This window comes from Caloenas nicobarica, chromosome Z, assembly GCF_036013445.1.
Source record: "Caloenas nicobarica isolate bCalNic1 chromosome Z, bCalNic1.hap1, whole genome shotgun sequence".
NCBI lineage: Eukaryota > Metazoa > Chordata > Aves > Columbiformes > Columbidae > Caloenas > Caloenas nicobarica.
Genome location: NC_088284.1, coordinates 22,823,264 through 22,838,892, shown reverse-complemented (window position 1 = coordinate 22,838,892; position 15,629 = coordinate 22,823,264). Strand labels below are relative to the sequence as shown.

The 15,629-nt window shown below is 41.4% G+C and overlaps 1 protein-coding gene across 1 annotated transcript in view; it reads left to right on the top strand.

Moving 5' to 3' along the window:
• The window catches only part of PLCXD3 (phosphatidylinositol specific phospholipase C X domain containing 3), an 83,987-nt gene that overhangs the window by 58,778 nt on the left and 9,580 nt on the right, over positions 1–15,629 (top strand). The window contains exon 2 of the mRNA XM_065657283.1: positions 386–1,094. Within this exon, the coding sequence (XP_065513355.1) occupies positions 386–1,094 (709 nt within the window). The remainder of the gene's footprint in view (positions 1–385; positions 1,095–15,629) is intronic.

The window sequence follows — 15,629 nt, the reverse complement described above, 5'->3', positions numbered from 1 at the left end:
TGATTCAGTGTGCAGGGCCAGACCCTCCTCATTGGCTTTAGGGATTTATTATGTGACTAGTTTTGCTGGAGTTACACCAGGATTGCTTTGATGTTCGGAGCCTGCTGACTTCAGTGAGCTTAATGGCATAAGTAAGAGCTAGAAGAGAGTGAGGGAGTGCCCAGACAAGCAGTGAAACAGGCACTACCTTTCCTTCAAGTTTCTGTGAGGTGCTGATGGGGTAAATGCTGCCAGAAAAATGTAGTGTATTGAGAAAAAGGGCAGGGGAGGAGTCTGCTGGTGAGTGTTGGTACAAGTCTGAAAATTACGTTTATTGAGAAAGAATCACTAATATCTTTAAATACGTTAATACAATATTGATTGTTTTCCTCTGTTGTGTTTTTAGGGTCTCATGACTCATTTAGCTTCTACATCGATGAAGCCTCTCCAGTTGGGCCTGAACAGCCAGAGACGGTCCAGAATTTTGTGTCTGTGTTTGGGACTGTGGCTAAAAAGCTGATGAGGAAGTGGTTGGCTACACAGACCATGAACTTCACCAGCCAGCTGGGGGCAGGTATACGGTATTTTGACCTTAGAATTTCCACCAAGCCCAGAGACCCAGACAATGAACTCTACTTTGCTCATGGTTTGTTCAGTGCCAAGGTCAAGGAAGGTCTGGAAGAGATCAACGCATTTCTCACTGACCACCCGAAAGAAGTGGTCTTCTTGGACTTCAATCACTTTTATGGAATGCAGAAATACCATCACGAAAAGCTTGTTCAAATGCTCAAAGACACGTATGGAAACAAAATGTGTCCTGCTATATTTGCCCATGAAGTCAGCCTCCAGTACCTGTGGGAAAAGGAACACCAAGTGCTCGTGTTCTACCACAGTCCAGTGGCTCTCGAGGTACCATTTCTTTGGCCAGGCCAGATGATGCCAGCTCCCTGGGCAAACACAACAGATCCGGAAAAACTGATTCAATTCCTCCAGGCATCGATCACTGAAAGAAGAAAGAAGGGCTCATTTTTTATATCTCAAGTAGTGCTGACGCCAAAGGCTAGTACGGTGGTGAAAGGGGTTGCTAGTGGTCTCAGAGAAACAATCACAGAAAGGTAAGTTTCTGGCAGGTAACGTGCGGACTGTGCTGAATGTGTGAGTTGGCAATGCTTTTTTCAAATTGCTTTTAAAGAAAATCCAGCAGATGTTTTTTCCATGCTACTGAGTCAGTCAGAGCTTGAGCAGAATCCTAAGATGTTTAAAGAGAGACACATTGAAGGAGAATCTGGCGCTAGAGCCTAATGAGATTTTACGGTATTTGCCTAGCTTTTTTTTTTTTTCTGAATGCAGGTTTTTCGATTTGTTTTGTTTTTCAAATATCTTTCTTACTATGAGCACTGAACATCTTGTTTCAGATTTCCTTACTGGATGTGGAAAAATCTGGGTCAGGGGTGTCACACTCATTTTCACTGGGGGCCACATCAGCCTCGCGGTTGCCTTCAAAGAGCCGAATGTAATTTTAGGGCTGCATAAATGTAAATTTATATAGTATATCTATATATTTATATATATAAATATATATTTCTATATATTTATAAATGTAAATTTATATAGTCCTAAAATTACGTTCGGCCCTTTGAAGGCAACCGCGAGACTGATGTGGCCCCCAGTGAAAATGAGTGTGACATCTCTGATCTCGATCATTTAAGTTTTTATTTATGCATCAGGCTTCAGGTATTGGGTAAATAATCTTTTCCTTTGGCTAATCAGCAAAGCCTGACACTACAGAATTTGCATCCCTAAATACCTTTGCATGCCTTAAAGATACATGACTTTTCTCTTTGCATACCATCACACTTTATATAAAAGATATCACGACACCATTAAAGTGAATTTGCCTCCTAACACACCTTCAGGAAAGAGACTGCAGGCCGTCGTTGAGGTTCTGTAAAGGGAATGCTGTGTTGACAGGCCATTAGTTGTTATGTTACAAAAAAAGCCATCTCTGCAAGACTTGCATTATTTATACCATTCTGACTTTGATAAATCACAGCCAATTTTCAGCTTAAAGGCATATATGTGTGACTATGCCCTTGACAGGTTGGTAGGAAACCTGAAATTTGATGCCAAGACACAGGAGCTATTTTTTTCCTTTTAAAAGAACAGAAAAGTTGCAGAGTGCAAACAGTTTATAATAGGGATCAATGGCCTGCTAATGATCTGCTCTCTGCACGGGTGTGTCTGTGCCGGGAAGGTCTATTGGGAACACTGTCCCCTTCTATGAGACAAATGACACAGTGCCTGTGACGTTATACCCTGCAAAGAAAATGTGCTTCATTTTTGAGAAAAGTTGAGCAATTTTTATGGCAGCTTTCCCAAGCAACTGTTAATTTGAAAAAACGAAGAAAAACTTCACCCGAAATGGTAAAACACTGGCACAGAAGGTTTTATAAGCAGTGGAATATGATTCAGAAGTTCTTGTGCGACTGCACTTGCAGCTGTTTGTATATCCTCCGTATATATATATTTTGATAGGCTCCACTGGACTAGGGATCTCTCTTTCTGGTGAGTCTGAAGAGCACTTCTCTGAACTGAAATACTATTTTGTTGATGGATTTTACTGCTAAACACTCACCTTGTTTTTCAGGGATTTGTTTTCCCTGGTAAACATCCTTCTGAGTGTTCTTTAGAATATGAAGTAGCACAATCAAGAAACTACCAAGGTTCTTCTTAAAACTTGCTGCATTGGTAAAATAGCCATTAGAAGTCTTTTTCTACTTCTCTGGTTCATAATGTACTTCATCGAAGCTGTTTGGAAAAATAAAAACTTCAAATGGATTCTGGATATGTTTGGCTGAGCTCTGAATAACTTGAGCCTTTGAACTGTTAGTATGCCTTTCTCTACAGCAAATTTTAAGATCATAACTAACTTGAAATATCAGTAAATAATTGGGCTGGAGTACCTGGAAATGTTGTTTTTCCAAATTACAACTGAGTTTTTTCATGAGCCACAAGTGTGAAATCATATCTGCTGCACAAATACTTTCTTTTTTTTTTTGCATAACCCTTTCAAATATTGCAAAAGGAATAGACCTTTAAAATAATCTCCTAAGCTATTACTTAGTCTTCCAAGTGTGGCATCTAATTTTGGGTTTTTTATTCGTATTTTTATTACAGAAATATACTGCAGGAAGACACAGGTTAGGAATATGTGTTAATCTATGTAGAAACTGAACTTGTATATTAATTGCCCAAAATGTAAACATCAAGAATACTCAGAATTGCTCCTCATGTCATGATGATCCTGTTAAAAATAAATAGATGAGCAATTAAAGATTGCAGCACAGTTAGTAGAATTTAGAGAATTCTCTTCAGTCTCGCGGCATTAATGTTTCAGTAACTTAAAAGTATGTAATCCATACTAAAGGAACTGGGGCATATATTGCAGCTGTGCTGTTTGCTACTTTGAACCATCTCTTAATTATTTCTAAAAAGATTATTCTGTCTTCTTCTGAATAAATACAAAGATCAAATCCCATTATTGTGTCCAGGTAGATAACATAGATGCTTTTGTTGCCAGTTGCTGCTGCCAGATTTATACATTTTATATGATTTTCTGTTTATTAATAAATGTTGGCAAAGAGCTTTGCATTAAAAATGCAGTATCTTGCTTTTAGCAGCTGTTTTGTAACCATTCTTGGGTGTGATTTTTCCCTCACATTGAATTTGGAAAGATCTGAATGCAAATGTGGAATAAGGTTAAATTTTTAAAATTCTGGTGTGTGGCACTTTTTTCCCCTAAGTTAAATATTACACTTAAGATATGTTCCTTTGGCATTTTCAAATAAAATCTGTAGCCTTCTCTTCCCCACCCCCCCTCTGCACGGTGGCCATTTTCATTTAAATATTGACTCAGTTCTGAAAATAGAATAAAGTTTAGATCCTTTCGGATCCAATAAAACATACCAGGTTTTGGTCTCTGATGTTGTTTTTTAGTCATGAGATTATTTAGGATTTGAAGAACAGTGGCCACCTTAGACAGAAAACCTTGCTTCTCTCAGCTGCAGCATCTGTCAGAGCAGGAAACCTGCAAGCAGACAGCGTGCGGCAGCGCACGCTCCTTTCTGCTGCTTTGTAGCTCATGCCGTGAGACAGCACAGTGAAATAATCCTCCATAGCCAAGGTGGTTGGTTTAATAACTTTTAATTGTGGCTGCTTCTGGTGGTAGAGATCCACATGTTCAAACTGCAATAGAGCAGTCTCCTAAAGAGCTACATTTCAGAAGGGTAAGAGATGTTATTTCTCAACCTGTTCCCCATAGCACAGATATGCAGGATGGGAGGGCCCTGGTAACCTTGATTAAAAAAAAAAAAAAAAAATTAAAAAAAAAAAATTCCTGCTCCTAAGACTGAATTCCGTAGAAGGTACACCAGAACTGTTTTTCAGTCATAATGCTTGCTCACAGGCTTTGCTGCTGTCGTCACGGGTAATGCTCTGTGGGACAATAATTTGAAAGAAGGAGAAATCATAAGTCATCAAGCTTTCTATTCTGCACAAATACAAGAAGGAAAAGCAATTTCTCATAAGCTCTTCCTAGAACCACAGCTCACAGTTACAAAACTTTATAACACAGCTTTCATCTTCATTACTTGAATGAGAAGAATCACTTGCATGCATGCACATTATGTTTCTTGGATTTGATGAAATACTTTGAGGACTAACAATATGTTTTCAGGCTTAACGTTCTGTCATGCACAGTTTAGATGCCAAGAAATACTCTTTGATTAGCAAACAGTACATATCAAATGAATTACGTTCCCCCTGCTTATTGAATTAACTTCACAGTGAGGCTGCTGCCTTTAGTATATCTGAAAGGCAGTTGTGGAACAACCTTTTGATGAGTGTAGAGCTGTTCTTCATAATAATCTAGTTTGTTTTCTGATTTGTGGTGAAATTACTAATTTTATTTCTGACACTGGAGGCAAGCATGATATTCTCTTTGTTGCCTTTGAGGCTGAATTATAATGGAGGAGAATAGATCTCCTCAGAGTATGCAAAAATCCTGTGTTACTTTTAAAGTTTTTGAGAAACAGAAAACAAACACCCAACCAGTTGTCACTTGATTTCCAAATTAAACTCCAAGGATAATGTTCCCTGTAGCTCACATGAAACTAAATCCTTGCCTGCCATGGTAAATCTTACCCCTTAGCAACCAAAGCAGATTTTTAAAAAAAGAAAAAAAAAAAAATCCCGCACATGAGAATGAACCTTTGAAGTGGAGGCAAAGCAGCCAGACTGTTAACAAAAGGTGTGGTAAATAGACTATAGAAGCTGTCTGGAAAAAAAGCTTTCTTTGAGTCCAGTCATAAACTAAATGGAGTCAGATCTAAGTAGGGAATAGGTGGGTATTATATGAAAAATATTCCCTGAAGTTGCAAGAAGTGGGATTTTTTAGTCAGTTACTGAGAGTACAGTCCTTCTCCAGATTGTATCTCAGCCAGCTGAATTTTTAAGAGTTTCTGTGTTGCTGGAGGAGTGGGATTTTATGATGTTTTTGATCCCTGTTTGGTCCTGACTTATGCCATTCTTAAGCCATTTTATGTGAAGAAGAAAAACAACAACAGAGATGGCAACTGTGACAACCGTGTTTTGCTAATTGTCTGGACATCCTTCCTGCTTGTAACCTGATGTCTGCCTCCCTTACGGGTTGCAGGGGAGCAGCAGGCTCTGACAAGCTGGTTTGGGTTTCGGGCCGTAGCAGCACAGGGGATGTGTGAGTTCTTTAACTGCCCAGAGGCAAGTGTGGTCCCTCACTGATGTGTGTGATACAAGCACGCTTGTCCCTCACTGCGTTTGACTTTGGAGGTGGCTGTTCCGTGTGTTCGTGTGGTGTGTTTTTGTTGTGGTGGTGGTTTTGGTTTTTGTTTGTTTGGGTTGGTTGGTTTGTTTGTTTGTTTTGGGGTGGATCTGACCCGAGAAGGCTCAAGCTGTCATTCTGTTTTTCTACAGAGTTTGAAAGTACCATGAACAATCCAGCCAAATCCTTAGTATACCTATTCTTCCTCAAACTATCCTTATTTCTTTTCTAGTCTTTTCCACCTGAGAGGCAATCTCCATATTTCCACACAGAGCAGCACAGGGAGGCCTTGGTTTCATTTGAAGCATCTATCTGCACATCAACAGACTTGCACGATAAAATGCCGAATGCGCTGTGTATGTTCAGACTGATTTTGCGAGCAGGTGTGTTAGTGGCGTTTCATCATCGGAGCATCTGTCTGCACAAGGACTTTAGTTTAGCGTTCCCTTGGGAAGTGCTGCGTGGTTGTGTCTGATGGCTTTGGTCATGAGCCTGGAATGGTATTAAAATGCCACAAAATACAAGGGCACAGGATTTTTAATGCTTAGTTAGGGAAAAGTATGTATCTACATACATATTCGTAGCCTGTGGGATTTAGTCCAGAGAGGAAGTTTGCATGGTGATCACCAGCTCTGTGACCACCAGCATTACTGGGGGCTTGGCTTTGGGGTGTTGGTTTAGGGTAGTTGGTGTGGTGTTTTCTTGTGGAGGAGGTGGGAGTGTCTCACAATCTTTTCCTCTATTTGGGCTGCTTGTAACTTTCATGTTAGGCACTAAAACACCTGCTTGCAGTTACAGTATAGGCTCTGTGACTACTTGTAAAGACATTTTATGCGAGCCCATCATCACACTCAGGTCAATCTGACCCTGCGTATAGAGAAAGCAGCAATTGTTTTTCATAATGAAAAGGAAATGTTTGTCCCTCCAGCCCTGCTGCTGTGAGCTGTCACTAATGTCTGTCTCAAAAATGTCATGCTTCAGTCTGCATGGCTGCTGTAGTGAAATAACAAATGGCTCATTAAGTCACTTGGGTTTTCTTTGATCTTTCTGACATTACTTAGATCACTAAGGAAACTCTACAGCTAATAGATGCTAACAAGTGCTGAGCCTGGGGAAATGGATTTGTTCATGCTGCGTCTGCCTAGCTGCTTTTACCTCATTGTGAAGGGAACGATTCCTTGATGAGTTGGTCATTCTCCTCTTCATTTATAAGGTACAAAATGAGCACAGGGATTTACACAAACAAGCCTTACCAGATTTACTCACAAAGTGGCTTTTGAGCTGGTAATGACTTTGTGTAATACTCAGTCATTTAATACAAACTGAGGCAAATACAAATTCAGCAGGTATGACAGCATCCGTGTGTCTACATTGTATTAGCACTTGCATGCTGCAAACCATTGCCTTCAGGACTGTATGAGTAAGTAGATGTATAGACACATCCTTGCCAGTTTTCAAGCAGAGAACTAGGCAGTTCTGGACTAACTAACATGCAGTCACTATATGTTTAGAAGTTCGAATTGTTAGTCTCCTGTAGCTGCTCTGTGGCCCAGGAGTGGTAGGAAGTGGATGGAAATCGTAAAAAAAATCATGCCGGTTCTTAAAACCCTGTTGCACATGCTGTATCATTCCTGATGGGTTTTGGCAATTCTCATCCTCCAAGGCCTTAGAGGTTTTCAGTTGTAATCTAGAGAGAATGCATCCACACCTTCCCTCAACAAGCCACCTGCCTATCCCAACTTCGGCAGTGGCTGTCTCCACTTGGGTGTTAGGCTAAGGAAGCCTTAGCTACAGAAAGCCACCAGGATCCATTGTCAGAAGGTACCTTGAGCCTGCAATTAATTTTGTTAAATGATTTCCCATGCTTACAAACGAGTAGCTTTTGTGGGGTGAATAAGCAGTTAGGTATACGTGCTATAGCCAGATTTGTACAAGGGCGGAGCATGCAGAGAAAGCAGTAAGGGATCCTGGCACCATGGTGCCACATTTGTACGAAAGGAATGGCTGGAACAGCGGGAGTGGAAAAGGGTTTGTAAATAGGGAAGGAGCCAGGCGAAAGGTCTTGGTGATGTAGCACCTTCTGCATGATGCAGAACTTGCATAGGCTATAAAAAGGCCCATGTTTTCCTTCTATTAAAACAGATGATAAAGTTTGTTCCTTAGGAATGCGGTAATGTCTGTGGGATGCAATGCAATTCTTTCATAGGAAGCAAAGGTCATTGTGAAAGATGCTGGTTTGACACAATATAAAGCTTATTTTGATTTCTTTTGTTCTTAAAGCCTGAAAATGGTTAACCTAATTTAATTGATCTTTTATCTACAACTTCATTCCTAAGCAAATGTTTTATAATTCCATTTTCTTTCAGGATTGATTACGTTTTTGTTTTCTTTTTTTTTGGTGGCTGGGATATAGATTTCATGTAGTCAGAGAGTATAGTAAGAGTTTGTCTATGTTGTCCCAGGCTGTAGAGTTGTTTCAATGTAGCACAGCCTATCAGAGTAAAATGTCTTTCAGTATTTGTCTCTCACACTAAGAAAAATAATAAAAAACATGTCTTCAAGGCACTGAATGATCATACAATGGGATTGGGCCTCCGGCAAGATTTTTATATTGTAGCAGTTGATCTGAGAGTTTTGTAATTAGTCAACTGTCATCCATAATGTATTGTATCATAAAATAGCATTAAGATATGAAGGAGGCTGAGCAGTTAGACTGTAGTAGGAGCCATGGTGAGGTGCAGGCACTTTCTCACTGAAAATTTTTGTTTTCTGAGCAATAGCACTAAGGAGAAACCTTATAATCATTTGTTTGTTGGTGTGGTATCGAAACCCGCCTAGCTTCATCTTTCAAACAGTACTGTGACACTCTCAGTTGTGCCACAAGCACTGTTATGTAGTAAATCAAGAATGAAATCAGATCTTGAGTGATGGGCTCCTTAATTTTGCTGCTGTACAGCAAAGATGGATAGCTATGGGCTTTTATTCCCTTCCTACTTGGATTTACACACTCTGAAGCCTGAAACTGGCTTATCTCCTTTTCCAGTGTTCAATGCAGGTATGAGGCAATGCCATAATCCACATAATTCCTGCATATATGGTGTTGTACTATGTTGCTTGAGTAAGGGTAAAGGAGGACCCTGGGAACTACTGACTGTCAGCTTCCCCACTGTGCCTGGGAAGATCATGGATCAGATCCTCCCAAAAGCTATGCCAAGGCACATGAAGTTCAGGGAGGTGATTCGAGACAGCCAGCACGCTTCACCAAAGGCAAGTCCTGCCTGACCCACCTAGTGGCCTTCTACGATGGAGTGATTACATCAGTGGAAAAAGGAAGGGCTTCAGATGTCATCTATCTGGAGTTCTGTAAAGCCTTTGACATGGTCCCCCACAACATCTTTCTCTCTAAATTGGAGAGAGATGGATTTGATGAGTGTACTGTTCAGTGGATGAGGAATAATCCCAGGCACCAGTACAGGTTAGGGGCAGATGTGCTGGAAAGCAGCTCTGCAGAGAAGGACTTGGGAGTTCTGGTCGACAACAGGTTGACCATGAGTCAACAATGTGCCCTTGTGGCCAGGAAGTCCAATGGTATTGTGGGGTGCATTAGAAGAATGTGACCAGCAGGTTGAGGGAAGTTATCCTCCCTCTCTACTCTGCCCTGCTGAGGCTGCATCTGGAGTACTGCATCCAGTTCTGGGCTCCCCAGTTTAAGAAGGACAAGGAATTACTGGAGGGAGTCCAGTGGTGGGCTACAAAGGTGATCAGGAGTCTGGAGCATCTTTCTTGTGAGGAGAGACTGAGAGATCTGGGTCTGTTCAGCCTGGAGAAGAGAAGGCTGAGAAGGGATCTCATCAGTGCTTATAAATATCTCAAGGGTGGATGTCAAGAAGATGCGACCAGACTCCTTTCAGTGGTGCCCAATGATAGGATGAGGGGCAACAGGCACAGGCTGAAGCACAGGAGGTTCCATCTGAATATGAAGAAAAACTTCTTTACTTTGTGGGTGCCAGAGCACTGGAACAGGCTGCCCAGAGAGGTTGTGGAGTCTCCTTCTCTGGAGACATTCAAAACCTGTCTGGACACATTCCTGTGCGATCTGCTCTGGGTGAATGTGCTTTAGCAGGTAGGTTGGACTAGATGATCTCCAGAGGTTCCTTCCAACCCCAACCATTCTGTGATTCTGTGAACTGGTTGGATGATCACATCCAGAGGGTAATGGTCAATGGCATGATGTCTGGACGAACACTGGTGACAAGTGGTGTCCCTCAGGGGTCTGTACTGGGACCAGTACTGATTAGTATCTTCATCAATGGCATAGACAGTGGGATTGAGTGCACCGTTGGCAAGCTTGCAGATGACAGCAAGCTGAGTGGTGCAATTGACACACCTGAGGAGTGGGATGCCATCCAGAGGGACTTCGACAAGCTCGAAGTGGACCCATGTGAACCTAATGGGTTTCAACAAGGCCAAATGTAAGCTCCTGCACCTGAGTCAGGGCAGCCCCCAGTACCAATACAGGCTGGGGGATGAAGGAATTGAGAGCAGCCCTGCTGAGAAGGACTTGAGAATGCTGGTGTATGAAATACTGGACATGAGCCGGCAATGTGCGCTTGAAGCCCAGAAGGCCAATTGTATCCTAAGCTGCATCAAAAGTAACGTGGCCAGCAGGTTGAGGGAGGTGATTCTGCCCCTCTGCTCTGCTCTGGTGAGACCCCACCTGGAGTCCTGTGTCCAGCTCTGGAGCCCTCAGCACAGGAAAGACATGGACCTGTTGGAGAGGGGCCAGAGGAGCCACAGAAATGGTCAGAGGGCTGGAACAGCTCTGCTGTGAGGACAGGCTGAGACAGTTGGAGTTGTTCACCCTGGAGAAGAGAGGGCTCCAGGGAGACCTTATTGCGGCCTTTCAGTACTGAAAATGAAACTATAAGAAAGATGGAGACAGACTTTTTAGCTGGGCCTGTTACGATAGGACAAAGCATAATGGTTTTAAACTAAAGGAGGAGACATTCAGGCTAGACATGAGGAAGAAATTTTTTACAATGAGGGTGGTGAAACACGGGCCCAGGCTGTCCAGAGAAATGGTAGATGCCCCGTCCCTGGAGACATTCAAGGCCAGGCTGGACGGGGCTCTGAGCAACCTGATCTAGTTGAAGATGTCCCTGCTCATTGCAGGGGGCTTAGCCTTAGATGAACTTTGAAGGTCCTTTCCAACCCAAACTATTCAATGATTCTGTGACTTCTTTGTTATGGCATGTCTTAAACAAATACCTATCCTGGCTTCATTTCAGGAGGATTGTAGTTTATTATTGATGCATCCACTGCAATCCCTTGCTATATTTTTACAAGCTATATAATGCATTTTTTAATTTACCTTCTCCCTGGTGGTCTTTGATGTGGTTTGTTTCATTTGTGGTATATGCAACCCTAGTTCATCAGTGTGGAGGTCTCTTTAAATAAAATATGAGATCAATTCAGAAGTTACCAGTATTACTGGAAGCATGAGACTTCTCACAATGTCTGCTTATTTTTAGTGCTTATCATAACCAGTAAGAGCTCTCCAAATCATCAAAACATTTTTGTTTTTAAAGCTAATTTGAGATCACATCAGTGGTATTTTGGTTAATATTTTATTTCCTTTTTCAAGAGTTTGGTCTACAGTTGCTCATTTTGTTACGTGTGGCAGCAAGTGCATGTTTGTGTAAATTGTTCCATCCCAGCAGTTACAAACCCATTTGTTCTTTTTCCCATTGGTGCAGCTTTTTATTGAAAAACAAATGTATTTTAAAGTCTACTTCTTTTTTTCAGGAATGCGTCTTTCAGTGTTTTTCTACAGGGAGAAGTCTATTTTAGCAAAATAGTTTATGTCAAAACATTTCAACTTTGTACTACTTTTAATTCTGTCTTCAGATTTCTGTTACAGTGTTAATTGCAATATTAAATCCTGTTTCTGTGTTCGTAGCTTTTCATTTTTGTATTCAGAAATAGGTCTTGAACTTGATAGGAAAGGCTAACATTTTGTACTTACTTTCTAATTTGAAACAAAATCACATTTTGAAATGCTGGAGTTTCTCACAGAACAGCAGTTCTTTGTTTCAGAACAGATCTGTTTAATACCACAATGGGTGCCTGGTACCAAAGTACCCAGCCTTTACTCGCCCCTCAGTGGCACTGTTGATCAAGTGACAGTCTGCAGACATCATACTTTTTCTCTCATTCCTAATGTCCATTTTAATTTTGCTTATGATTATTGGAAATTACAGTTTTATCCACTAGCTATGGGGTGAATACCACTGGTGAAGCAAAGTAGCAGTATTATTAACAACAAAAATTCAAATGTGTGCATGGTAATAAGCACTGCAGATGATAGAGTTTTTCAGGGAGACACTATAGTCTAGGTCATACTGTGGCACATTTCCAGGACCTTTACTTTTTTGCAGGCAAAATGAGTCAGAACTTGTTTTTAATTTTTCTCTAAGAAAGTTCAACCTCATTATTTTCACCAACAGTGAAACAGTTCAACTGCCCTTTTTTAAAATTTAAATGATTTGAAGTCAAAGCAGACAGCATGATGGTAGGTGTGGTCTGGAGTCAGGGATTTGGGACCATGCGATGTGGGAGAGTCTGACTCAGCTTTACAGCTGATCTGAATTTTGCCGTAAGTCATGTTATGTTGCTGTTGATGGTATCATCTAGACATTTTGAGACTGCTGGCTGTAAGATTGAGTTAAAAGAAAAGATCACTGTTAGCATTCAATTACAATATCTGCCAGTAATTTATGCTAAAAAGGATGGCTCAAAGGTCAGCAGAAATATCTACCAGAGTGAAACAAGCAAATTTTATTCTTTCCAGTGGATTCCTTTGAACAGTGTGTTAAGTAAACTATGCCACTGCTACCTTAATGATAGACCCTTGCGAGCTGGTGAAAATAACTGTATTAATCCTGCCTATCTTCGTGTTAAGTTCTGCTATATTCAGTGCGGAGCTTGGAAGTTATTTTTTCATCCAATGTTGAATTGTCAGAATTACTCTTGGAGCCTTCTTTGTGATATTTGTAAAGTGAATACGTTCAAGCAGAGAGTGATCTGCATAATTCTGTAGCAGAATTGCCGAAGGGCTGGCATGAGCATTGCACACATCAAAGCAGACCTGTGAAGACAGTGGTTTAGAATGGAGATCAGCAAACATAATGCTCATATCTAGAAATGGCAGGGGAATGGTCTGAGGCCCCACAAGCTTTCAGGAGAAGGTGAGACTGAAGAGCTTAACTGGAAAGAAGTGATAAATAGAGATAACAGTTTAATGGTTAGTAGGACAAATGCTGATGGGGTTTTGCCAAAGGTGGATGGTGTTGAACAATCTTCACTTGTTTTTGTAACTAATTCTATGGAAATTTTACAGGAAAATTTTGGTATTTCTGTCACGCAGGTGGTAAAATGTTAATTAGGATATTATAAACCAAAATGGAATTTGGGAACTGAAAATGGAGTTGAGACTGCTTTGAAGAACCTGACTGAAGAGAAGGTAATGGTAGCATTCCTCAAAGAGCCTGGTTGTCTTTAACAGTTCCATAAAGGACCTTGTATTCAGCTGTAGGAGACTGCTGGTGAAGTTTGCTGATAACAAAAAGTAAGAGGCTATCATCATAAAAGAGGAAAGCTGAGTGGTAATACACAGTGAGAACTGGATGCCTGCAGTATTTAGAAGTGAGCTGGAATTCCGTGGTGTAAAAGGCAGGCTTGTAACAATGGGAGCATTCTCTGCTAAGGTGAGATCTCATCAGCTGGGGAAGCCAGGCAAGGCAGATGCTGGATATCACTCATGGCTGGCTAAAGCTGAGCCATCAGTGGAAAGCACTTGGGAAACAGAGCAGTGTCTGGTGGTGGTGTTACTGCCCAAGGTGTGAATAGGGTGTCTTTTTGGATATCGTGTGGAATTCTGATCATCTGTGTTCTGGGGAGTAGATTAAAATTGGAATAGATGCAGGGAGTGACTGCTAACTAGGATAATCAGGGAATGAATCACTGAAGACATCGAGAGAGCTTGTCTTGTTTATCCTAGCACAATGAAGCCTGAGAGGCTATGTGATTACTGTCTATAAATATCACAGGGCAATACACACCAGGGAGGGAAAAGAACAGTTTAGGCTAAAGGCCAGTGTTGTCACAAGAGCAACAGTTATACACTGACTAAATAAATTTAGGCTGGAAGTGAGAGAAGGGCTTCTTGGCATCAGAGCAGTGGAGTTTTCCAACAGTCTTACAGCTGGAAAAGCAGGAGCGAGAAAGCCGATTGCTTTTAAGATGAGCTCTATCAGCTTTTGAAAAAGGAACAGAGATCCTTAGTTGGCAGATTCCTCCCAGGTCTCCTTCTATGGCAGGACAGCACGGCTGCTAGCCTGCCTTTGCAGAGGCAGCTGTGCATGGTCTTGTCCATGCCGGTTGCTTTGTCAGTGGAGATGGGAGGACAGCACCGCATGGTGTAGCTGCTCCCAGGCTGCACGCAGGAGCACCCGGAGCAGTCTGGTCTCAAGGTGTGTGAGAAACCACCACCCAGGGATGGTGCCCTTGTAGTAGTTGTTCGTAGCCCCACAGGTTACTGAGGAGCCAGAGATGTCTGTGTTAGCTGGACAAATCCTCCTGACATGGGACCACCTTGGCAGGAAGATAGCCTGGTGAACTTGACTCCAGGCTGTAGCCAGAACAAATATTTCTCACTGTGAAACAGCAGTGATTATTCCGTAGTACCTCCTGAGTACTGTATTTGGCATAATTATAATTGGTATAATACAGGGTTTATCGTACGAATGCTTTGGGCTTTTTAATACTGGGTTGTGAGGAAAACAAGTGGAAGCTCAGGGAAGGCTGCTCCTAGTAAATGACTCGCAGCAATGCCCAGGATGCTCTTTAGGAGGATATTGCCTCTGGGATCCAGCTGGTTAACAAAGCTGGTTTAGCTGTGTGAGGCCAGAGCTAGAAGCCAGAAAATGTATAAAGGATAATCAGCAGTTTAGTCTCCCTCTCTGGTGAGATGAAGCAGTTGTTGTGGAGGAGCTGGAGGGTGTGTGACAACTGTAGACTCCTGCAGCCTGTGACCCGGGTGCCGGGCTGGGATGTCGGGGGGCAAAACCCCAGGTGGCAATGACAGCAGCACTGCAATAGGGATCCTCAGTGTTGTGTATCTCTTTGATACAGACCTTGCAAGGGAAATTTTAAAACTAGCTTGACACAGAAAGGCTTGGTGGAGAAAGAGGTGGAGGAAGTTCAGTCCATGAAAAAAGGTAGTTGCTAATATAATAAAAAGAAATGACAACACGAGGCAGAAGATGTGATGCCTCAGATGGGTAGAGTTACAGCAGAGAGGAATTTTGGTGCTAAACAGAAATTTGCTGGAAAAAGACATTTGTGAGCACTATTCATACTCTTCGTGAAATTGGGTCAAACTTGATGACTAACTGTATTTGAGGAAAGTATGTAGGAAAACATTTCATCTTGTTATTTTCTAACTTAATGTTTTAGAAATATTGAAGTGCTCTGACAGTTTCAAACTAACTTTATTTTAAAGTGACACCTAATTTAAAACTATTTAAATTTTAAAAGAAAAAAAGTAAGAAAAGAATACTTAATTGGCTATGTTGATCACTAACTAGACATCTAATTTTTTTAATTAACTGGAAAACTGTATGTTCCAATACAATTTTGTCCCACACCATCTCATTTCCTGACTTGTTCTAGTCACAACATCATTCAAATCAGAAATGTAATTATGCCCAATTTCTATTACTTGGATGTGGAG